The sequence below is a fragment of the Gekko japonicus genome, unplaced genomic scaffold (genome assembly GCF_001447785.1).
Source record: "Gekko japonicus isolate JY-2015 unplaced genomic scaffold, Gekko_japonicus_V1.1 scaffold256, whole genome shotgun sequence".
NCBI classification, from domain to species: Eukaryota; Metazoa; Chordata; class Lepidosauria; order Squamata; family Gekkonidae; genus Gekko; species Gekko japonicus.
The window spans coordinates 678,910-702,633 of NW_015161412.1; the positions used below are offsets into that span (position 1 = coordinate 678,910).

General features: G+C 43.3%; 1 protein-coding gene across 1 annotated transcript in view; it reads left to right on the top strand.

The window, feature by feature from the left end:
* Positions 1–23,724, top strand: part of SLC24A4 (solute carrier family 24 (sodium/potassium/calcium exchanger), member 4) — a 172,513-nt gene that overhangs the window by 1,865 nt on the left and 146,924 nt on the right. The window contains exon 2 of the mRNA XM_015427138.1: positions 11,166–11,276. Coding sequence (XP_015282624.1) covers positions 11,166–11,276 — 111 coding nt within the window. The remainder of the gene's footprint in view (positions 1–11,165; positions 11,277–23,724) is intronic.

Below are 23,724 nucleotides of genomic sequence, written 5' to 3' on the forward strand. Positions count from 1 at the left end.
GGGCCTTAAGTTTGACACCCCTGTTAGGGTTCCTTTGCCTTTAACAGAAGATCGTGTTTAGTGTCCCCTTATTGCCAGGGATGGGAGAAGATCTAGGCTACGGAACTCTGAGGCCAGAAACTGGCAGCTGTCCTTAGCTGAGACAAAGGTTGTGTTTTCACTCATGATACTAATAGCAGATGTTGGGGAAATACAATCTTAACAAGCCAGGTTGCAGTATAGGATCTGTGATCTTTGGACAAGATAAGAAGTTCCTTCAGTAGCTTTCCTAATCCAGAATTCATGCCCCCCAAATACAAAGATTATCCCCTCAGAATCTGTCAAACATCCAAGCCCTGCAAATTAACTCATAAACCCTCAGGCTAGAAATCCAGGCTAAATAATTCAGCAAACAGTGTGTTACCTCCCAAAGGTTTTCTGGAACATGATGGTCTGTCTTGCATGATTTTGTAAATATTGCCAGATAACATTTTCTATGACTTACTCTGGCAGGTGTTCCAAAGGGTAGGGGCTATGATGCAGAGGGCTGTGGCCATTACAGCGTTCTGATGAACCTCTAAGACAAGGTCCTGGTTAGTACTTGATGGGAGACCACCAAGGAAGTTCAGGGCTGTTAGGCAGAGGCAGGCACTTCTGTCTATCTATTGCCTTGAAAACCCTATGGGTCATCATAAGTAGGCTGTGATCTGATGGCACTTTCCACCATCACGTCACTAATAGACCCCTTAGTAAGGGGCACAGGAGATAGGGGGATCCCCCCCCCCAAATCTTCTGACAAGTGACTCAGGTAAGCAAACCAAGCCACAGGGTTTTTTTAAATATCACCTTTCAACTCTCTGTGGTAACTAAAAGGCAACTTGATGATTCTCTACAGGCACCCTTTAATTACTCAGTAGCCCTTAAAATGAAGGGAATATTAAAGGCTTTGTAATGCCTGTCTATGAAAGCTTTGTCTTGTTTCTTCAGATCTTCTTCCACTTTGACTCTGTTGACCCTGTGCACTGTGGTTTGTCCTCCAGAGGAACTGGTTGGCCATTGTGTGCGACAGGATGCGGGACTAGATGGATCATTGGTCTGATCCAGCAGGGCTCTTCTTATGTTCTTATGACTCGCTGCAGCAATCCTTGCATTGGGAAAGAAAGGTTTTTATTGGCAAACAGAAGCGTATCTATGATTGTAGAACATAAGCAGGAGTTAATGCATTTATAGACACGTGCACATACTACATAAAGTTCAGAGTTTACTGTATGAAATTCCTGAACTAGTCTCATGAGCTATAAACCACGACATCGTGCCTTGTTATTATTATAAACCACAAGATTTAGCAGGCATTACCACTTTTGGCTCATGTGGTCATCCAGAGAAATATATAGACGGAGACTGAGTCTAGTTAGCAAAGAAGAAAGACATTTGGGCATTCCTGTCTCAGACAAGAGGATTAAAGACATTATGACCCTGTGCCTTATTTTTATAACCTACCTTTATTTCAGGGGTGAAAATACGTTTAGCATTTTTTAAACCTTAATTTTTTTATTTTCTTCAACAAATACAACATAATCAATTATTTCAAATTGACATATAAATTCAATACACAAACAGTTAAACACTTCTTAAACTACTTAATGTCAGTACACACTCAACAGGTTTTAACAACAAAATGAGGCATTTAATAAGTACTCAATAAAATACAAAGTCTAGATATTTTTTTGGAGTAGACCATTTCTTGTTCAGGGAATTTGTAATATAATCAAGGAAAGGAAACTATTTTTCTAAAAATTTGGAAGATTTCTGAGTGGTATTAAAGGCTAACATCTGCGTTGCCTCGTTTAGTATTTTAATGGTGGTCCAGTTAAACTCAAACCAAACCAACATGCTAAAATCTCATCTAGATCCTTCAACCCTTGCTTGGCTTAAGTGCAGGTAGCAAGTCATTCTGAAAGGTAAGCGAGTGGCAGTCCATCCTAACCAGGCTAATACTCTTCTGAGTCCGTTGACTTCAGTAGACTTGGAAGGGTATAATTCTGTTTAGGATGGGATACTGGCTTTTTGAGTAAAGAGACTTGCAGTGATTGGGACATCAGCAGTTTCACTGAGAACTGCGTTCTGCTTGCCCTTGCTGCTCTAATTTTGAGCAACTATGATATTGTTAAGAGGCTGATATTGATTCGTTCTAGAGATTTTTATGATGGGTGCGATGAAATGCATTTTCTCCTGGGAGGCTGGCAAGCAGCAAAAGTCCAATTGTTTTTCCCCCTGTGTCTCTCTCTCTCTCTGAGCAGAGAATGACTGGGGAGGGGGAGGTCCATCAATGGCTTTCCAGGCTCACCTTCATAAAAATGCTAATGGGCTTAGACAAAGAAGAAGAAGAGGAGATTGGATTTATATCCCGCCCTTCATTACCCAAAGGAGTCTCAGAGCGGTTTACAAACGCCTTTCCCTTCCCCTCCCCACAACAGACACCCTGTGAGGTAGGTGGGTCTGAGAGAGCTCTGACAGAAACTGCTCTTTTTCAAGAACAGCTGTGCCAGAACTATGGCTTGCCCAAGGTCATCCAGCAGGAGCGAGCTTCCTGCTTCTTCCCCCCCTTAGCTAGGCAGGGAACAGAGTTTGGAGGACTGGGGGCTAGAACAACTCCAGGGATAAATCTCCAGGAAGAGGCTGAAGGAAATGCTTCTCTGACCTGGCCTGACCAGGTCAAGTGGGAGGGGAGAAAGAGATGATAAAATCTCAGTGCAACAGAAAATAGATCTCTTTCTTTGGGATGCTAGGTTGAGGAGGACTTGGAGCTCTGGTCTGCAAGCAGGTGGCCATTGGCCATGTAGTCACCTAGGAAACTTGAAGCAAGCTTGAAGGTAATGGACACTGTGTAGAGATCTGTAACTAGCTAAGCTTAAACAGTCTGTCATATTTTACCATCTGATAGGGCATGTATATGGGAAAGGACAGAAGATTTGTGTCTTTACCAATTTCTTTTGTTTCCCTTGCTCAAATCTGGTGCGGTGCTAAAAGTATGCTTGCAAACATTGTCTTTTAAATAAATACTTTAAACTGTTGATGCTGGGATTGGTTCTCTGTACCACATAGACCTCCACTGTTTCAGACACGCTATTTTAAAAGGGGCTCCAGGGGTGTTGGCAAGTGGCTATTCCTCCAAGGGCACCCAAGGCATTAATGGTCCCCATGGTAGCCAGGCCTTGGGCAAGCGGGAGACACAGAGACAAGGCCTCAGAACTTGGACAGGAAGCTGGGGGTCCTGATCCCCCCCAGTGGGAAATCCGTACAACAATCAGGTGGTGGTGGAGAGCTACCCTGAGTGAAAGAAAAGCCCCTCTAGGAAGTTGGGAACCCTAGGAGGGCAAGGCAGAACAAGGCCTGCAGGCCAGAACAGGCACATTCTGCCGCAATTGGACTGGCAATGCCTAAGATATGGATGGTCCAATCCATGCAAAGAAGAAGCTGAAAACAGTTTCTTGACTTATCTTCAGAGACAATATGAAGGCAGGGTAGATTTCGTAGTGGTGGTATTATATTCCCCTCCCCGCCACACATAAAGAATACACAGCCCATTGTATCTGTACCAGTGGATAGGATAGTCACACGGGCAGGAAACTGCAGAGGAGAAGCGTGGCTGTTTGCCCTGGGGCAAACTACTGCGCAGTTACGTGATCAGACCTCCTGTGGAGGTCCTGTGGAGGTACCGTGGAGGTTCCATGGCAAGGGAGAGGTGCCGCTCACAGGACAAGCCGGCGCACAACGAAGAAGCGCGCGCCGCGGCAAACTGTTTTTTATTTTTGTGTACATGACAAATGCGCATGCTCCGTTGGGTGCGCATGCGCATCCACAGAGACTTGGACAAAAAAACCCACCTTATTTGCAAGGGGACATGGGCGGGCGCCGGATGCCACCGGAAACGCGATCAGACGCCCGCCCTTGCCCCGCAGTTTCCGGAAACTAGTACCTCCAAGGTACTAGTTTTTTGCCACGCAGTTTCGGCTGGAAGCCTCGGTTGAGCCACGGGAGTGCTACGCTTCCCAGATGTGCTGGTGAGATCGCGCCCGGAAACTCCGGCTGTTTTCCGTCTCGCTTGTGTGGCTTCTGTTACGTGTGACCGCAGCCAAGGATAATCTCCTGTAAATATGGGAGAAATGCTGGCTTCAAGCCTCTATTAGGATCTGGTGAAGCTGTTTTATTATTTCAGTAGCCACCTTCCCTGTGAGGAAAAAAGGGTAAGCTGAACCATGCAATTAATCAAGACACTTCCTTCCATACCTTTATAATCTAAAGACATGGATCACCCTTCAGAAAGGAGAATTATATCAAATTCTACCCAGTACCTGAGTACCAAATGTGTGCTGGCGCAGAAGAAATTGAGAATGAAGACAGATACAACTTCTAATTATGGAGGAGGTAACTTGCCCTCAAGTTACAGATTCATTTTTTATTCTTCTGAGGAGCAATCTCAAAAACCCAGTTCAATAAATTTGTGTCATTCAGGCTGAATTGAGAAAAAGCTGGTTGTAATGGGTGCCTTTTTGTTAGCACCTGTGCCATCACTTCCATGCTTCCAATTTTGCATCTGGTTTTAAAATCAGTTTCAGGGTTTTCAAAGTTATTCCGAGATCTGATGAGACTGGGCTATCCTCGGGCTGAGTGCGTGCGTGAAATGCTGCCAAGTCTTAGTCAACTCAAGGCAAGAGATGTTCAGAGGTGGTTTGCCATTGCCTGCCTTTACACAGTAACCGTAGAGTTCCTCGGTGGTCTCCCATCCAAGTACTAATCAGGGCTGACCCAGCTTAGGTTCCGAGATCTTATGAGATAGCCTGGGCTATCTAGGTCAGGGCATACATACCTGCATCAATGGTTATGTACCTCTTTAAAAAGCAGAGAAACAAAATCTCAGGTAGTGTGATAATGAGAGGAAGGCTGAGAGCCACCTCCTTGACATGGACAACAATTTACCATACACAAGAGGAGAAAACTGTGGTGACTCTTGTTAAAATGCTGTATCTCTCTTTGTCCTAAAATAAACGTGGTCTCTACAACTTGCCCAGAACCATATCTTCAAGTCAATTCCTTCAGCTGAAATAGGAGTGCGAACTTCCTGTTTCAAACTAACTAGATTCTGAACTCCTTGTTCAGTTTTTATCTGTATATTGCTTTGAATTGATAAGATTATAGATGAGATAATCTTTGGACTGTAAAACTTTATTAATTATTAACAATAAAGAGGGAAGTTCCATGATGACTGCATGGTTCAAGTGACATGTTATGCCTGGAAATGTTGTGGTTTATAACCTTGTCTTTTATTATATTCATGATTTGGTAGTTTATAATCTATATAGCTCTTGTGACACATCTAATTCCAAGCATCTCATATGATAAACTGTGAACTTTAAGTAGTATGTCCATGTGTTTATGTATGTATTAGTAAATATAAGCTAGCATCCTGTAACCGTAGCTGTGTTCCTGCTTCGCAGTGAAAATTCATCCTTCCCAATCCTAGGACTATTGTAGTGTGTGAAAGAAGAACCCACACATAATTTCATTCTGATTGTTTCAGAGGGCAACAGTGCTGGTGTGCAGTAGAAGAGCTAGGTTAAAATCCAACAGCACCTTAGAGGCCAAAAAGATTTTTGAGGTATAAGCTTTTGAGAGTCAAAGCTGCCTTCATCAGACATAAGCATCGTGTATCTGATGAAGAGAGCTTTGACTCTTACATCCTGAAAAGCTTACATCCTGAAAATCTTGTTAGTCTCTAAGGTGCTCTTGGACCAGTGTTCCATCTAAGCTGAGTTAGTGTGAGCTAGTCTCCAGCTCACACATTTTTGTCTTAGCTCAGGAAGGATGGCTCCAGAGCAAACTGATTTATGAAGCAGCCACATGGCTCACTCACAACTTTAGTGCCAGTAGCTCACAAAGTAGAATTTTTGCTCACAAGACTCCACAGCTTAGACGGAGCATTGTCCTGGACTCAAATCTATCATTTCATTCAGGTGCATGTATATCATGGCTCAAAGGATTCTGGTTACCAATGGAAATTTGTTTGTTTTATTGGATTTCTATCCCGCCATCCCCTGCATCGCAGGGCCCCAGGCAGGTTACAACAATATCATAAAATGCCATAAATTGACTAACATAACATCAACAGTTATTAAAATCCAAATGTGATATCATTTATAGCGCCAATTAATACCACTGCTCCTGCATCAATTTCACACCTGTGCACAGTAGATGGTAACTAATAAAACCGGGGGGCGGGGACAGATGAGTAAAACAATATAAGATGGAAACATGCTGTGGGAGGCCAATACTGATAAGTCATCACCGCCTCAGCCATAGGCCTGGTGGAACATCTCCGTTTTGCAGGCCCTGAAAAACCGCATTAGGTCTCGCAGGGCCCAGATGTCTCTTGGGAGAATGTTCCACCAGGCTGATGCCGGTGCTGAAATGGCTCTGGTTGAGGCTAAGCAGACTTCTTTTGAGCCAGGGATCACCAGCAGGTGTTGGTCCAAAGAGCGTAATGCTCTTAGGGACATACCGGGAGAGATAGTCCTGAAGGTATGTTGGTCCCAGACCACATACGGCTTTAAACGGCTTTAAATTTGCTCTCTCCCTATTTAAGGCTGATTCAGAATTTCCTATTTAAGGCTGATTTCCTATTTAAGGCTGAACTGGCAGAGACTGATCAAGAGAGAGATCTTGGAGTTGTAGTAGATAACTCACTGAAAATGTCCAGTGTGTGACTGCAATAAAGAAGGCCAATGCTATGCTGGGGATTATTAGGAAGGGTATTGTAAACAGATCAGCCAATATCATAATGCCCCTCTATAAATCAATGGTGCGACCTCATCTGGAATACTGTGTGCAATTCTGGTCACCACACCTTAAAAAGGATATTATAGCTTTGGAAAAAGTGCAGAAAGGGGCAACTCGAATGATAAAAGGGTTGGAACACTTTCCCTATGAGGAAAGGTTAAGGTGCTTAGGGCTCTTTAGCTTGGAGAAACGACGACTGAGGGGTGACATGACTGAGGTTTATAAGATTATGCATGGGAAAGAGCAGGTAGAGAAAGAGGTACTTTTCTCCCTTTCTCACAATACAAGAACTCGTGGGCACTCAATGAAATTGCTGAGCGGTCGGGTTAGAACGGATAAACGGAAGTACTTCTTCACCCAAAGAGTGCTTAACACTTGGAATTCACTGCCACAGGAAGTGGTGGCGGCTACAAGCATGGACGGCTTCAAAAGGGAATTAAATAAGCATATGGAGCAGAGGTCCATCAGTGGCTATTAGCCACAAGGTATAGATAGGGACTCTGGGGCAAGTGATGCTCTGTCTTCTTGGTGCTTGGGGGGGGGGTCAACAGTGGGAGGGCTTCTAATGTCCTGGCCCCACTGGTGGACCTCCTGATGGCACCTGGTATTACTGGCCACTGTGTGATACAGAATGTTGGACTGGATGGGCCTTTGGCCTGATCCAACATTGGCATCTCTTATGTTCTTATGTTCTTATGATTGAGAATTTCCGTGGCTTACAGAATTTCCACACTAGAACAGATAAATCCCATATTTGACTTGCTTTGCTCTGTGCTGGAGTGCTGTCCTCTATTAAGTGGTTAGGGTTGCTCGCTCTGGGTTGGGAAATACCTGTAGATTTAAGGGGTGGAGCCTAGCTAGGGCGGGGTTTGGGGAGAGGACAGATGTCTGTGGGGTATTATAGCGTCTGCCTTCCAAAGTGGCCATTTTCTCCAGGGGAACTGATCTCAGTTTCCTGGAGACCAGTTGTAATAGCAGGAGATTTCCAGCCACCACCTGGAGATTGGCAACCCTAAAGCGGTATCCCTTCTCAAATTTTGTCCATCAGATATAACAATGTTAGGTTTTCAGATGTTTGTAATAACCATATGTTTTTTGTGTTCCTTCTTGCAGCCTAACCACTTTGAGACTTATTTCATGTACCCTATATCAAGGGAGATATGTACAAATGTCCCATGTTCAGATGTTTGTAGTAATCTGAGTATCTTGAACTGTATATGTACAGCCTAGCTGTTATGAGACTGCCCTAACAATTTTGATAACCATGTGAGAGAATCTATCAGCATCAGTCATTTATGCACACGTAACATTCTGTGGTGCCTAGGATTATTCTGTTTCAACTGTGGGCAAGAATGCCTGTGGACAAATGCATTTGTTGGAATGTAAAATCTGCATGGATTTTTGTGGGGAAGATCTGTGAGCAGCAGCTGCCGAGCAGGAATCTAGGCTAATGTCTGCAGGTCTTACAAAATCCATGTGGATTTTGCTTTCTCATATCTATTTTTGCCTTTTGAGAAGTAGAAATTATTCCTGCAGAGTTTCTTGTAAACAGAATCTAGATAGCTGAGTTCATTGTGATAGATATGTAACTTTTTTTGCCATCAGGTCTCATCTGATTTATGGCAAGCCCGTGGTGTTTTCAAGGCAAGAGACATTCTGCGTTGGCTTTGCCATTGCCTGGCTCTGCTTAGTAACCCTTGTATTTCTTGGTGGTCTCCCATCCAAATACCAACCAGGGCCAACCCTGCTTAGCTTCTGAGATCTGATGAGATCGGGCTAGCTTGAGCATATATGTAATACGCATACTGAATTACAATAGTTGACTCCATTTAATATATATTTTTTTGCCTTGTGCACTTCAGACTGTTAGTATTTTTAAAAAATATATAGTGCCCCAACCCAGCAATACACTTTACTTCCCTTACCTTGTGTTGCTGAAGCCAGATCTGTATAGATGAATCCAGGATGCCACTTGGAAGATCTCTGCCCAGTTGTCTCCACTTGAATGACTACTATTTCTGTGAGCATTTAAAATGCAAGAGCTTACTGGGCTTCTTTAGAAGGAAGGTTTCCTTCAATGTGACCCTGTGCCCTGCTCTTAAAACAGGTCCTTGACAGGAACCCATCTTGTGTTAATTGAGATAAACGGTAAGCTCTGTACAAGTTGTTCAACACGCCAATGTAGTCTTCTTTTCAGGCTTATTTTCCTTCCCTGAGGGATGCTCACTGTTGACATTTTCCTTTCTGCCTTGACCCTAGTCAGACTTACAAGATGTAGCACCTGTCTTTAGTCTTCCTTGCAATCAAGTCTGCTCGTGTTTGCAAGTTATTTTCCCCAAATGTGGAAATTATCACTTCTGTTCTCACAAAAGCCTGTAGAACTGTATGGCTTGAACTGATTTCCCTTTGATATAGCCGAACAGTTTTTGCTGGAATGAGGACATGAGTTGAGAAAACCCTGGTTTAAACCAGTTAGACTGTGGGAACCTCTGCCTGCCTTCCTTCCTGACCTCTGCCACTCCAGGTCATCTCCTGGTCATGTGCATTTCTCCTTTCAACCCATTCTCTTTTCCAGTTTTCACCTCTCTCCCTGATTCCTCCTGTGTGTTTTCTACAGTTCTTCCCATAATCCTCTAGTCTGCTGCTTTCTCTTGTCCTGGACCCCTTGCTTTCCTTGGTCTGAACACATGAAACTGCCTTGTACTGAATTAGACTTTTGGTCCATCGAAGTCAATAATGTCTACTTTGACTGGAGGTCTTTCACACCATTTAGTGCTCAGTCCTTTTTAAATAGGAGATGCCAGAGATTGAAACTGACACTTTCTCCATGCAAAGTGAGCCATGGCCACCTTCATGGCCTGCTGTTGTCATGCTGTGCAATCCTAAGTATGTATACTCAGAAGTAAATCCCATTGACCACAATGCGATTTATTCCCTAGTAAGTGTATGTAGGAGTCTTGCCTCCTAGTTTCCTACCTTCTAACCCTCCTTCCCTTTCTGACTTACTTGGGTTTTCTGAGATCATAGCAGCTCAACCAATAATATCAAGAGATAACTTCTGGTTGCTCTGTGACATTAGAACAGCTCACCCAATTATGGTTAGAGGAATCAGTTCTGCTGCTGTCAACACCTATTACAATTATAGATAATAGAACCATAAAGGTGTGCTGTGCTACTTTAGAGATCACTGGTTTACTTGGGCATGAATGACTGCAGCTGACAGCTCAGGTGCATGACAACATGGGGGGAGTATAGTATGCAAAGGCTGGAGGTTGAATAGTGATGCATAATAAAGGAAGGTAAGAAGATGGTAATTAAAGATACTTCCAGTGTGGAAAAACACATCCTGATCATTTGAGTATTATATAGTATCCATCTTCTACTAATGCTGCAAGTAAGCCAACCAAAGTCCTCTTTGCACGATTTCTGTGGTGTGCAACAGCATTGCAAACAAGACCACAAACGTTAGTAGCCCGTTTCTGCACATGTACTTGTGTTAGTTATTTGTGACTCAAAAGGCTGGGAAAATCTGCACCTATTGAAAAACTTCTCAGGTTGTGTGATCTGGGGTGTGTGTGTGATTATTACTGCAGGCAGACAAGCAAGTATCTGTTATCTATGTTTAATTTTCCAATTGTTTGTAATTAAAATGGCTTGTGCCAGACTCACATCTGCATCACTTTATTAGCACTTTATTATGTCTTGGTTTTAACATGTATTTATATTAACTGATGTGATTTTGTTTGTAAGCCGCCCTGAGCTGGCCTAGGGTGGGATAAAAATCTAACAAATAAATAAATAAATAAATCAAGCACGTCCCAGTTCCTCCTTTCTGTCACACACTTTCTGTCTCACACATGTTGATTTAAGACCAGCTCTGGTTATCTGTGATGTGGGAATTCAAGTGCACATCCCCCCCCCAAAAAACCCAACAACAACCAAACACCAGGATTCTTAACCAAGGTTTAAGGAATACTTACGTCCAGTTAAGCTGTATGCCTGTACTCATATATCCTGGGATTATTATTATAGATAATAGAACCATAAAGGTGTGTGGGAAGGAAAGAGGAAGGTACCAGGAAAACATTTGAGCCTGGTGCAAACCATGTTTGTGCACTTTTTTTTAAAGCCCATAGTTAGACTGGGCATCTGATTGCAGCCCCTGTGTTGAGCACCCATGAAATCGGTGTGGTTTTTTTTGTCTGCAATGGCTTATATTTGGCTTTTATTTAGCAGCATGCCTTTGCTTTAGTTTGTGCTAACATTTATCTAGTAAAATAGCTATTTATCTCAATACCTATAAGCAGCAGTTTTTGCCAGTACAAACACCATGTCTGTCTTTTCTACAGGACAAGAGTCAACTATTGTCGACACAAGCATTGTGTCAGACTCATGGAGGAATCGAAGACTGATGGCATCAAATGACACGTCGGTGGAAAAAGAGAACTGCACACCGCCAGGTAAGAAATAGGGAGCTGGAAGAAATCTTGCCAGCCTTTCAGTCCTGCTTTATTGTGCTTCTGTGGCAAGACCGTGCCCAGGAAGAAAGGAGATTTAATGAGCACTAACGCTGGTGAGCCTGAGACAGCTAACACAGGCACTCAGGGCCTTGCCAGTGAAAACGGGAAGGTAATGCTTTTTTCGGTCATAAGATACTTGCCTGAGCTTTCATGGGAACTTGTCCTGGAGACGCTCTTGATCTGAAGCTGCCGCTGTTACATTTGCACCTGTATGTGAAGGCATGATTAAGGCAATGAAACAATGATCTGAGTTTGATCGTTTGGTTTTTTGTGTCTGTGGCTTTTTTGAAGTGTGGCACAGTTCCTTAAGATTTAATGATCCAGTACACTGTGTTAAAAATGAAGAGTCTGCTTATTGGGTTGTGTTCATATATGCAAAGTCTTGAAGAAGGAAGGGGAAACAGGAGAAGCCAAAAGATCACTGAGTAATAATGAGGTGATCTGGAGAGGAGATGAAAAAGAGGTGATATGATTGCCATCTTCAATTATTTGAAGGGCTGCCATATAGAGGATGGAGCGAAGTTGTTTTCTGTTGCCCCAGAGGGTCAGACCAGAACAAACGGGTTGAAACTAAAGCAAAAGAGTCTTCGGCTAAACATTAGGAAGAGCTTCCTTACAGTTAGAGCAGTTCCTCCGTGGAACAGGCTTCCTCGGGAAGTGGTGGGCTCTCCTCTGGAGGTTTTTAAGCAGTGGCTAGACAGCGATGCTGATTCTGTGACTTTAGGCAGATAGTGAGAGGGAAGGCAGGAAGGAATGAGCTGGTGTTTGACTTTCTTGTATGTCCAGGGTAATGCTGATCACCACTTTGGGGTCAGGAAGGAACTTTCCTCCAAGCCAGATTGGTTCACGGATCCTGGAGGGTTTTTTCCTTCCTCTGGGCATAGAGCAGGGTTCACTGGGTGGCGGGGGGGGGAGTAGTTGGGGAGCTTGTGAATTTCCTGCATTGTGGACGGTTGGACTAGAGGACCCTGGAGGGTCTATATTTTTATGACCAGGGAGCAGTCATGCAATCAAATCTGTTGCCAGGTAGGTGGTTTAAGCTGAGAGTCTGCAAGCAGTTCAGTCTACAGACAATGTGTTACTTAGACAGAAGAGGCGGGGGAAATCAGCACTTTACAAAATTATACACTTTTTGCCCCTTGTGTTACCTGATCCTTGTTGAGTATCTAGCTGTAATACTGCCCTATGGCCGTTTGCAGTGGTGGCGCTCATGTGCAGTAGAGAGTAGGCAGCAGCTCTCTTCTTTCCACAGTGGCCACACTTGGCTCCTGCCTGCTTAATTGCCTGGTTTGTGGTCCCTTGTCCCTTCCTGCAACAAGCAGTCCTTGAATTGCTTGCTTGGAACATCCCCTGAATCAGATTATGCATTTCCAAATGCTAACAAATTTGCACACTCATTTGTGCTACTCCTACCACTTTTAGTGCAGGAGAGGCAATGCTCCTATGAGACTTGTGTGGATGCTATGTTTCCCTCTGACCTGGTGTGTTCACAGCAGTGGAAGTGCACGGCCATCATCTTATTTAAATTAAGCAGGTGTGGAACTATAATTTTCACTTTCAGACTTCTGTGATATGTGCTGCAGATATCCTGATGATAAATTTAAGGAAAACTCACCGGGGGGGGGGGAAGGGAGACATTCTGAGCATCTGTAGGCACTCTGAGAGTGCAGGCCATGACCAAATTAAAAGATTACGTTGATCTATATTCTGGGGCCAAAGATATCTCTTATCCTTAAATCTCACTTTCTCTTTTGCCAGTCTGCACACAAAGAGGATGTTGCTGTCCTCTTAACTCAGTCCTGAGCCACAGGGGGCTATTTTAAAAGAGCAGGGAGGAATCGCTCTTTGCTCTTGAATACCAACAGATGATGTCAGCAAAGCTAGTATTCTTATTTCACGTGGCCCCTAATGCCAGTGTTAGCTGCCCCATGTTACTGAAAATAATACTGGCTTCCTTCAGCTAGATATTTGACACACTCTCCCACTGGCTATCCTTCTGATCTGTTGTTCCACCTTCCCATGTCGTCTCTTGGATTCGTCGTGGAATGGATCCTGATGGTTTTCTCCTAAACTAAAAATACAGCTTGCGGTCACCCACTGAGTGGGAATGGGATCTATTCCCAGAAGCTGACAACATCAATTCCACTAATGCTACCAAGCACAGATTACAGGCCTGGGGTTTTGCCAGCCGTGGGTACTTGAATGTCTCCTCAGATTCACTGTTGATTTTCTTCCGTGTTCACGTCTCTGAGGAGGGCAATATAAAAAGATTGACTGGCAGAAATCTTCATTTGTCCTGATTTCCCAGTATTCCGGTGTTTCTGTGTAGATCAGATATCAAGGAGGAAACAGAGAGGTGTGCTTTTATGCACCTCCACGTATAAAAATGTATCATAAGAACAGTACTGCTAGATAATGGGCTCATTAGCTGTAGTATCCTGTTGCCTTCAGTGCCAGCAGGATGCTTTCAGGAAGCCCCAGACAGGACATGAGGCAACGGAGCTCCTCTACAGTTTGGTCTCTGGAATTCTGTGGTGGACTACCTTGGGACATGAAGTTTCAATGTAGCTATTGTGGCATAGAGCTGTTGATAAATCTACTCCTGCTGAATTTGTCTAATCCCTTGTTTTCAAAGCTATCTAAGCTTCCCTCCCTCATTAATCTTGTGGAAGAGAATGCAGTAAGTTAGCTATGTGTTGTGTGGAGAAGTACTTTCTTTGGTCCATCCTAAATTCAGTTTCGCTGGGGCAACTCTGAGTTATGTCAGTGTTTTATTTATTTATTTAAATGTTTGGCCTTGGATACAGAGATGTTGTTCCCCCTTGTGCTTCTCTACAGTCACCATGGAGGTTTTCCTCCACCATGGCACTTGTTTCCTTTGCCCCTAGCACTTCTGTATGAGCAAGATCGATGTTTTTCAAGGCACCCTTGTGTATGTGGAAGTGCCAGTGAAGAGGAAGTGAGCACTGTGGCAGAAGTGAGCACTGCGGCGGAAGAATGTCTTGCCTGAGGGTGCAGAGAACAGCGAGGGAAACTGTAATAGGCTCCAAGCCTATATATCCAGTGGTTGTTTTTGGTTGTGTTTTTGTTTTGCCAGCAGAAGAGCCAGCGTGGTGTAATCATTAAGAGCAGTAGATTCTAATCTGGATAACCAGGTTTGATTCCCCACTCCTTCTTCACGTGCAGCATGCTGGGTGACCTTGGGCCAGTCACAGTTCTCTTAGAACTCTCTCAGGTCCACCTACCCCACAAGGTGACTGATGTGGGGAGAGGAAGGGAAGGAAACTGTAAGCTGCTCTGAGACTCCTAAGGGTAGAGAAAAGTGGGTTATAGAAACCAACTCTTCTTCTATTTCCACCGATGCGGTGGTGAGTGGTTGCTGATTTTCCTGCTCCCACAACAGACTTCCTCACACTGTGCTCAGCATTGCTCCTGGGGTTCCCTGAACCCTGGGGACAGTGTTGGTGGGAGGACTGCAGTGGAAGAGGTGAAGTGAGGTCAAACGTTATCTCTTCTCTACTTTTTCTAGTTGGATACTACTGTTCACAGTGAGGACTACAGCTTATGTTATAAACACACTAGTGCTGATCTGTGTTTTGGGTAACGCATACCATTGGGCTTTACTTGTGCAGAACAGCAGTTCCAGATGCATGTCTTACCCTAGATCTTGTTGGAAAAAGAGCCAGTCCCGAAATTGACCTGTAAACTGTTATGGGTTGCCACTGCATTTAGGCTAACAAGGAGCCAATGTTGACGGGACGACAGGTTCTTATTTAGGTCTGCTCAGGGCTTTTTCTGTAGAAAAAGTCCAGCAGGAACTCAGTAGCATAATAGGCCACACCCAGCAACAGAAACTCATTAGCATATTAGGCCACACCCCTGACTGCACTGCTCATTAGCATTTTAAGCCACACCACCATGTTACCAAAAGTGTGGTCATCCAGCCGCACCCACCTTTTGCTTGTTATTCTCTTTACCTTGTTTATTGTCAAGACCCAGGGCTTTTTTTGTAGCAGGAACTCCTTTGCATGTTAGGCCACACACCCCTAATTTTAGCCAATCCTAATGAGTTTCTGCTGTTGGGTGTGGCCTGTTATGCTAATAAGTTCCTGCTGGGTGTGGCCAATTTGGGAGCCAGCCGGAACTCCGTTCCTGTGCGTTCCTGCCCAAAAATAGCTCTGGGTCTGCTGTTGGCCACAAATGGTTGTTCAGTTCTGGATCTGGATGTCAGTGCACAGTTCTGTCAACTGGCTGCACACGGCACTAGTTATGTACAGCCTGTATTTTTACATATGGGTATCCCTGGATCATTAATATTATTGCATAGTCTGTCTTGTTCAGGGAGGCCTTCTTCTGATCTTGTTCCATTGGCCCTCCTGGAACTCATCCACCCATTCACCTCTCTACATTTCATTGATTATTTATGTATGGCCAGTATGTGTTTTTATTATCGTATATATTTTGTATTTTTTCTATGCAGTTGTTGTTTTATTGTCGTAATCCACCCTGAGCCTTCAGGAAAGGGTGGAATAGAAATCTAATAAATAAATATTAATGTGCATATTTTGTAGTCAATGTCCGAAATGCAGCAAATGATAACAATCTCAAATTGATTTTGTGAATGTCTTGAAACTTAGATACAGTGAATGGTGATGGTTACCTAAATTTCTGTGATCTGTCTTTAGAGAGATATTTCTTACTGGGCAGTCTGATTACTAGATTTCATATTTGCATGTCAAAAGCTGGGTCATTTGCAGAAACACATGCATTATACTTACTGGCCCTGGTTTTGTTTTCATGGTTGTTTTGCAGGTTGCACGGAGTACTGTACTATAGGGAAGTGACTGGAAACAACTGTGAATGAATAAATGCACATGCAGAGTCTTGCTAGGCAGAAAAACCACCTTATTTATTTTGCAGCTGAATTTTCGAAGAGTGTCTGTGTCGGCAAAGCTGGTGTATGAGTTGCTGTATGTATTCCTGAATTGTGCAGCATGAACCCTGTGGGATACTGGTGTCAGGTCCCAAGGTGTCGGGGTCCACAAGGAACTGCCTGTCTGTCTGGCACTGCTGTAGACAAGTAATGCTGACTTGGATAAGTGAGGGGCAAGTTCCAGAGGTAACAAAAGTCAGAAGGTCCGCAGCCAGGTAGTGTAGTTCCAGACTGGTAGGAAGCCAAATTCTAAGAAGTGGCAGGGGAAGAGGATTGGCACTTTATGGTACAGTCCTAAACAGAGTTACAGCCTTCTAAGCCCAATGACTTCAGTGGTGTTTAGAAGGTGGTGGCTCTGTTTAGGATTGCATTGTCAATCAGCTAGTTTCCGTTCCAGAAAGACAAGTTGCTCTAATGAAGCAGCAATCTCTGTTGGTCTTTTATAGGAGTTGGAGGACGAGGACTTGGTTTTGGGATTGAGCTTACAAGTGCCCAGTCAGATGGCAGGCTGGTACTGAACCTGGATAGCATCGTTGTAAGGCAGAGCTCAATCTGCATGGTTGTGGTAAAAAGAGAGTACTGGTACTATACAAGGTTAAGGCCCTGGGGGCTGGCTGCTGCTAAAACCTTTGATTCAGCACACACACACACACGCACACACCTGGTGCCTTACAACTGTCTCAACACAGTGTCGTGTGCACGCTTGTTCGTTGTGTTGTTCTGTCGCTCAGTTCGGAGGGAACCTTTACTATTCTGAATAATTCGGCAGTATCCATAGATGTCACTGTCTCCAGACTGCTATAAATAGCACCATCCACAGTCAGCATAGATTTTTAGAGAATGCAAAAGGTATATCTATTCTGTAAGGAGATACATCAGAAGTCCAGAACCACAACAGAACAGTGGGCAGGATCTCGGCTGGGCCATGCCAGGCAAAGTCATTTGATCAGGAATTACATAATCAGGAAACCTGGGAAAGACCAAAGATTTCAGGTTTCAAGGGCAACTTTAAGAGAACCTGTGATTAAGGGTGTTGGGGGGGGGGGGGATCCAGGAAGGCAGTCGATAAAGAGAACCAGAAAACTTGGCAGTAATTCAACATTAGATGCATATTTATTTACAGCATGGACTGTTTAGATAACTCTTTGGGTAGAGAACTGGTCAGGGAGTTGACTGATAATGATTAGAAGTATATAATCCCCAATAAAGAGAGAGAGCAAAATACTTTCAAACTTCAGTTGGGTTCATCTAATTATTTTATATTTGTCCTGACATACTAATAATAGCCAGTACAAAATACAAGAGATATCAGTTCATGCTCTCATGAGGTTACAGTCTAAAACCTTTGCATGTATATGACGTTATGAATACCTTTAGAGAAGCATCCAAGGAGGGGGAGAAAGAGCACACCCCAGAGCACTACCTATAGCAGCAGCAACGGGAATCTGGGAACAAGACTGCCAGCTATAGAACATTGGATGAGCTTTTCTTTCCTTTCCTTTCCTATCTGCAGGAATAAAGCCCTGGGGGCATGGCCTGAAGCTGATGGCTCACAGCCTTTGGCCCCTGAATGTACCAACACACTGGATCCAGAACCTGTGTAGGAAGTTGTTCTGGGCTTTTTTATTTGAATTGTACTTAGGTATGCTTAGAAAAGAGCAAGAGTCCAGCAGCACTTTAAAGACTAACAAAATATGTGGCAGGGTGTGAGCTGTTGTGAGTCACTGCTCACATCAGATACAGCTAGAATGGGAGTCCATCTGTCCTATTGTATGCTTATAAATCACTTTGGGCTCCCTTCAGGGGGGAAAAACCTGAAGGGCAATAATAAATTGCCTAAATAAGCACTACAACTATAAAATTATCTGGTTCCTAGAAATGTGCTACCAGAATTTAATGCCTAAAGATCATGATACAAGGATGTTGAAGAGACACAACTGAGTCATTTCATGTCATGCTGTACCTGCATGTAGCCTCCCCCCCTCATTTGTGTGTGTGTGTGTGTGTGTGTGTGTGTGTACAGCAGGGTGAAGGGGAGGTGCAGGTAGAAAGACTAGCTAGATATTAAAAGGAATAAATATCAAGATAAAGATGAAATCTTGAAAACATGTCCTATTTGCAAAATATGAGGGATGCGTTTACAGAAGAAAGCTACAGAAGAACTGTGCAGCCTAATCCTTGCTTAAAACTGGCTGTCTTGATTTCAGTGGGATTTATTCCCCAGTAAGTGTGCAGAGGTTTGCATCCCCAAAACTATGCATTTTAAAGAAGGAGTATACTTTTGAGGGCTTAAATGGGAGGCGAAGGAAGTTACAAACTGGGCAAAAATAGTTGATGCCACTTCTTGCATATTAATAACTAGCAGTAAAGCCCGTTGTGGAAATAAATACAACGGGATCTAGAAAGAGGCTCTGGGGGAGTGCTCTGGCTTTGGGCAAACAATGTCATTTTGCTGTGGTGACCTCAGCAGGGTATAATGGCAAAGTCCACTGTTTTCTCCAGAGGAACTGATCTCTGCTCCCTGAAGAGCAGTTGTAATTTTGAGTGATCTGTAGCCCTCACCTGGAAATTGGCAACAATTGTTACCCAGGACGAAATGGCTGGTTTGGAGGGTGGAGTCTATGGCATTCTACCTGTCTGATGTCCCACCCCTCCGCAAACCCCACCCTCTCCAGGCTCCACCCCTCAAATCCCCAGGAATTTGCCAGCCTGGAGTTGGCAACCCCATCTCCTTCGCAGCTAACCATCAACCTACCATTATCTGCCCCTTTGACTTCAGCTGACTTCCGCCCTCCCTTCTGCAGAGCAATTGTAATTTTGAGTGGTCTCCAGCCCTCACCTGGAGATTGGCAACAATGGTTCCCCATGAAGGACTGAGTGGTTTGGAGGGTGGAGTCTATGGCATTGTACCTGTCTGAGGTCCCACCCCTCCTCAAACCTCACCCTCTTCAGGCTCCATCCCTCAAATCTCCAGGAATTTCCCATCGGGAGTTGGCAACCCTATCAGGATTGGCCCCAATATGTTTTCTCCCAAAGGGCAAAGTAGGTGACTGGACCAAACTTAGTTGCCTACCAACAGGCACTGAGGGGAAAGTAGGGTTGCCAGCTATAAGGAGGGAAATACCTGGAGTGTTGGGGGGTAGATTCTGTAGAGGGCAGCATTGGGGGGGCGGAAGGACTCAGCAGGTATAATGTCATAAGGTCTACCCTCCAAAGCAGGCATTTTCTCCAGGGGAAACTGTCATCTAGAGATCAATTTTAGCAGTGGGAGATCTCCAGGTCCCACCTGGAGATTGGCAACCCTAGGGGAAAGTCAGCTGCACAGCAGGAGGTTGAAGAGAATGGTTTGATGGGTGCTGGGCCAAGATTGGCAACAATAGTTCCCCAGGAGCAAATAGCTGGGTTGGAGGGTGGAGTCTATGGCACTGTATTTGAGGTGTGGAATGCAGTGAAGTCCAATCAGCTTCCATATGCAAAAGACCTTGAAACGCTGGGCGGGACTGCACAAAGCAGCCAGTCAACCCAGCCAGCGTCTTCTGACTGACAGTTCAAGCGTCCATACACTAAAGGGGCCAAATTTAGAATGTTCATATAGAATGTTCTTACTCAATTATATATAAGGAGAGATTGCACAATAAATGGCTCTTCCTTCATACATGTGCAGGTTTGTTTCTGTTGCTTTGGTTTTCCAGCACCTGTCAACAGCCTTTCAACCAAGCTGTATGTGCAACAGACAGAGATTTTGTACTAATTTAGCTTACATCCATTACTGGCACTAAAAGGACTGAGCTAAAACCCGCTATTACCCCTTCTCCTTTGCTTGCAAGTAATCTCTTCTTATGGAGTTGTATGAAATCATGAGTTTGTTCTAATCTGTAGGAAAGAGTCCATGAACAACAGCTTTAGTTATCCTTTAAAGAGATAAAGAAATACAGCAAATCCCTGTATAATCACGAGCCCAGTTCTTGCTGCAGTTGTGATCCTGTGTCCGGGGGCCATACCACTTCAGGCTGCAGGATGGAGGCTCACGTGGTTCCTCATTTAAAAAAAAAAAAAAGAACTCTGCAGATAACCTTCTGCCTTGATTACTAGTTTTCTAAGCTAGAACTCTTCTCTCTGATCATGTTGTCTGTATAAAGGAAATGCATTCAGTCACCTGCAGCCTGATGTAAATAGGATCAAGCTAAATGTGTAGGCCAGGGTTCCCAACCTCCAGGTGGCACATGGAGATCTCCTGCTATTACAATTGATCTCCAGATTGTTGTACGCACAGATGACAGAGATCAGTTCCCTGGGAGAAGAAGGCTGCTTTGGAGGGTGGACTCTATGGCATTATATCCCTCGAAGGTCCCTTGCTTCCCCACCCCTGCCCTCCACAGACTCCACCTGCAACATCTCTGAGTGATTCCTAACCCAGAGCTGGCAACCATAGTGTATGCCCAGTGTTGCCAGCAATATCTGCAGAATAGCTGGTGAAATACTTGTATTCTATTTATTTACTGTGTGTATTAGTATTTTTACGAGCAGTGAGATAAAATAATACAGCTGTAATTTGCAAAGGAGTCCGTTAAGCATTTCATCATTAAACTCAGAATCTCTCATTTTGTCATAGCCACAAAATGCTACACAGTTCTCAGGCTGTTACCAGAATCCATGAGATGTTTTAACATTTCTTACCACTGTTGATGAATCTAAATTGCAATGTAAAGGCTCGGCTCGCTGCTACCAGGGCCAGGGCCTTTTTGGTGGTGGCTCCTACCTGGTGGAATGAGCTCCCAGAGGAGATCAGGGCCCTGCGGGATCTGGTCCACAGGGCCTGCAAGACGGAGCTCTTCCACCAGGCTTTTAATTAGGAGCCGCCCACCACTACCACCAACTATTATCGTTAGTAACATCAGGGGTAGTGATAGGCCCTATATGAAGATCAAGCCACAGTATCGTGATCATCGCCAGTTCGGGTTATATCCACAGTACGCCATCTTAAATCTGTCAGAAGGACTAGTATTACTGAGCACTTTAATTGTATTATATGGTTGTTTTATCGTGTTTTTATGTTTTATATTTTATATATTTCAGCACATGGTGCCCTTAATTGTGAGCTGCCCTGAGCCCGTTCGCGGGGAGGGCGGGATAGAAATTTGAAATAATAAATAAAATGTGTGAGTGGGCCCTTCTCCATTGTCTCAATTACATTCATCATTATGTAGATCTTGACTCAACACTCTTCAGGGAAGGCAGTACTGAAGACTTTCCTAGGTAACTTGTTCCTTGGTCCAGCGGTTTGAGAGTGTGGTGCTGAATGGACTCTCCAACTATTAGAAAGCAGAAAGTATGAAATAAGACCACATCATTTCACATTGTGTTCTTTTCTGCGTACTAATAATCCTTCTGGAATTTCTGTACAGGAACAGAAGACATTATAAAGTTCTAGCAGTACAGTAAACTTTTTAAAAAACAGCTTGAGGCTGTGAAACAGGGAAGGAAAAAATAAAGAACACAAACCTATGTATCAAGTGGGTAGCTGTGTTAGTGTGAAGGAGCAGAACAAAGTTTGAGTCCAGTAGCACCTCTAAGACCAACAAAGATTTATTCAAGATATAACCTTTTGTGTGCATACTTCTTCAGATACAATGAAATGGAAATTATCAGTCCATACGTATAGCTAAAGGGTGAGCAATAAATTAGCATACAGCATAATGAAGATGTTTAACAGATACAAAGACCAGACAGGAATAACAAGCTTAGGTTATATAGTTATCATTTGTTTGGGTTTAATTTTTTTGGGGGGGACATAGTGAAGGAAATAAATATGACATCAAGAATCACAAGACTGAGAATCCTGTAGAAGAATACTTAACTTTTCAGGACATTCAATGGGTGACAAAGTAGCTGTTTTATTGCAAAGGAACCTCAGGAATAGACTAGAAAGGGAAACTGCTGAGGTTCAGGTTATTACAACACTCAGAACAATGGAATCCCCAGGAATTAACAGGGATATTGGTTTTTTATCTCACTACATATGCTAACCTCATTCAGCCCTTACATCCGTATTCTCACCAATCCCACAGAAGGGCCATATGTCCTCCTTGTTTTATTTCTCATTTGGAATAACAGATTAGAATAGTAGATTGTAATGTGTAACATAATGAATAGTAGAATGGAATGTAATTTGGAATGGTAGATTGGACCTGGGGATTCCATTGTTCTGAGTGTTGTAATAACCTGAACCTCAGCAGTTTCCCTTTCTAGTCTATTCCTGAGGTTCCTTTGCAATAAAACAGCTACTTTGTCACCCATTGAATGTCCTGAAAAGTTAAGTATTCTTCTACAGGATTGTCAGTCTTGTGATTCTTGATGTCATATTTATTTCCTTCACTATGTCCCCCCCAAAAAAATTAAACCCAAACAAATGATAACTATATAACCTAAACTTGTTATTCCTGTTTGGTCCTTGAATCTGTTAAACATCTTCATTATGTTGTATGCTAATTTACTTCTCACCCTCTACCAATGTTCCCTCTAAGCTGTGGAGCCTTGTGAGCAAAAATTCTACTTTGTGAGCGGCTGGCATTAAAGTTGTGAGCGAGCGATTTGGCTACTGCATAAATTAGTTTGCTCTGGAGCCATCTTTCCTGAGCTAAGAGAAAAATGTGTGAGCCAGAGGCTAAAAAATTGTGAGCTAGCTCACACTAACTCAGCTTAGAGGGAACACTGCCCTCTACCTATATGTGTGGACTGGTGATTACCATTTCATTGTATCTGAATAAGTGTGTGTGTGCACATGAAAGCTTATACCTTGTTGGTCTTAAAGGTGCCACTGGACTCAAATTAATTGCAACTTGTTCCTCTACAAATCATTTCCCTAGTGTTAATTTGAGATTGTAAACTTCTTGGAAGGAGGGGCCTGACTATTTTTGAGTTATCAAACTCTGTAAGATGCCATTTGACTGATGATGCTGTATAATAATAAATCACAGGTATGTAGAAGGAGGTGAGATAGAGTCTGGTAGCAAGTAGGATTTGTGGTACCATTCCTAATCTCATAAATACTGGGTCATGGGGAAAAGCCTTCTTGCATTGGCCCCTGGTCAATGAAGCTCAAGGCAAGTTTGTCAGGTACACTAGCCAAGGTTTATTTTGTTTATAATATTTTATTGAACATTTCAATGTATAATAATAGAATAATAATAATAATAGAATAATAATAATAATAGAATAATAATAATAGAACAAGTATAAATAAACAATGTTCACTACATACATTCTATTTCATCACTATGTATGTGTTTACAATATTAACACTCATTCTAGAATAGGGCAATAAATTTACTATTGCTATTATTTTCAAATGACTTCGGATTTTCTCGGTCAAAACAACATTTTTCCAGAAAGGGGTACCATTTCTCCAGGTAATCAGAGTTAGTCAAGTTGTTTTCTGATCTTTGAATACCTTCT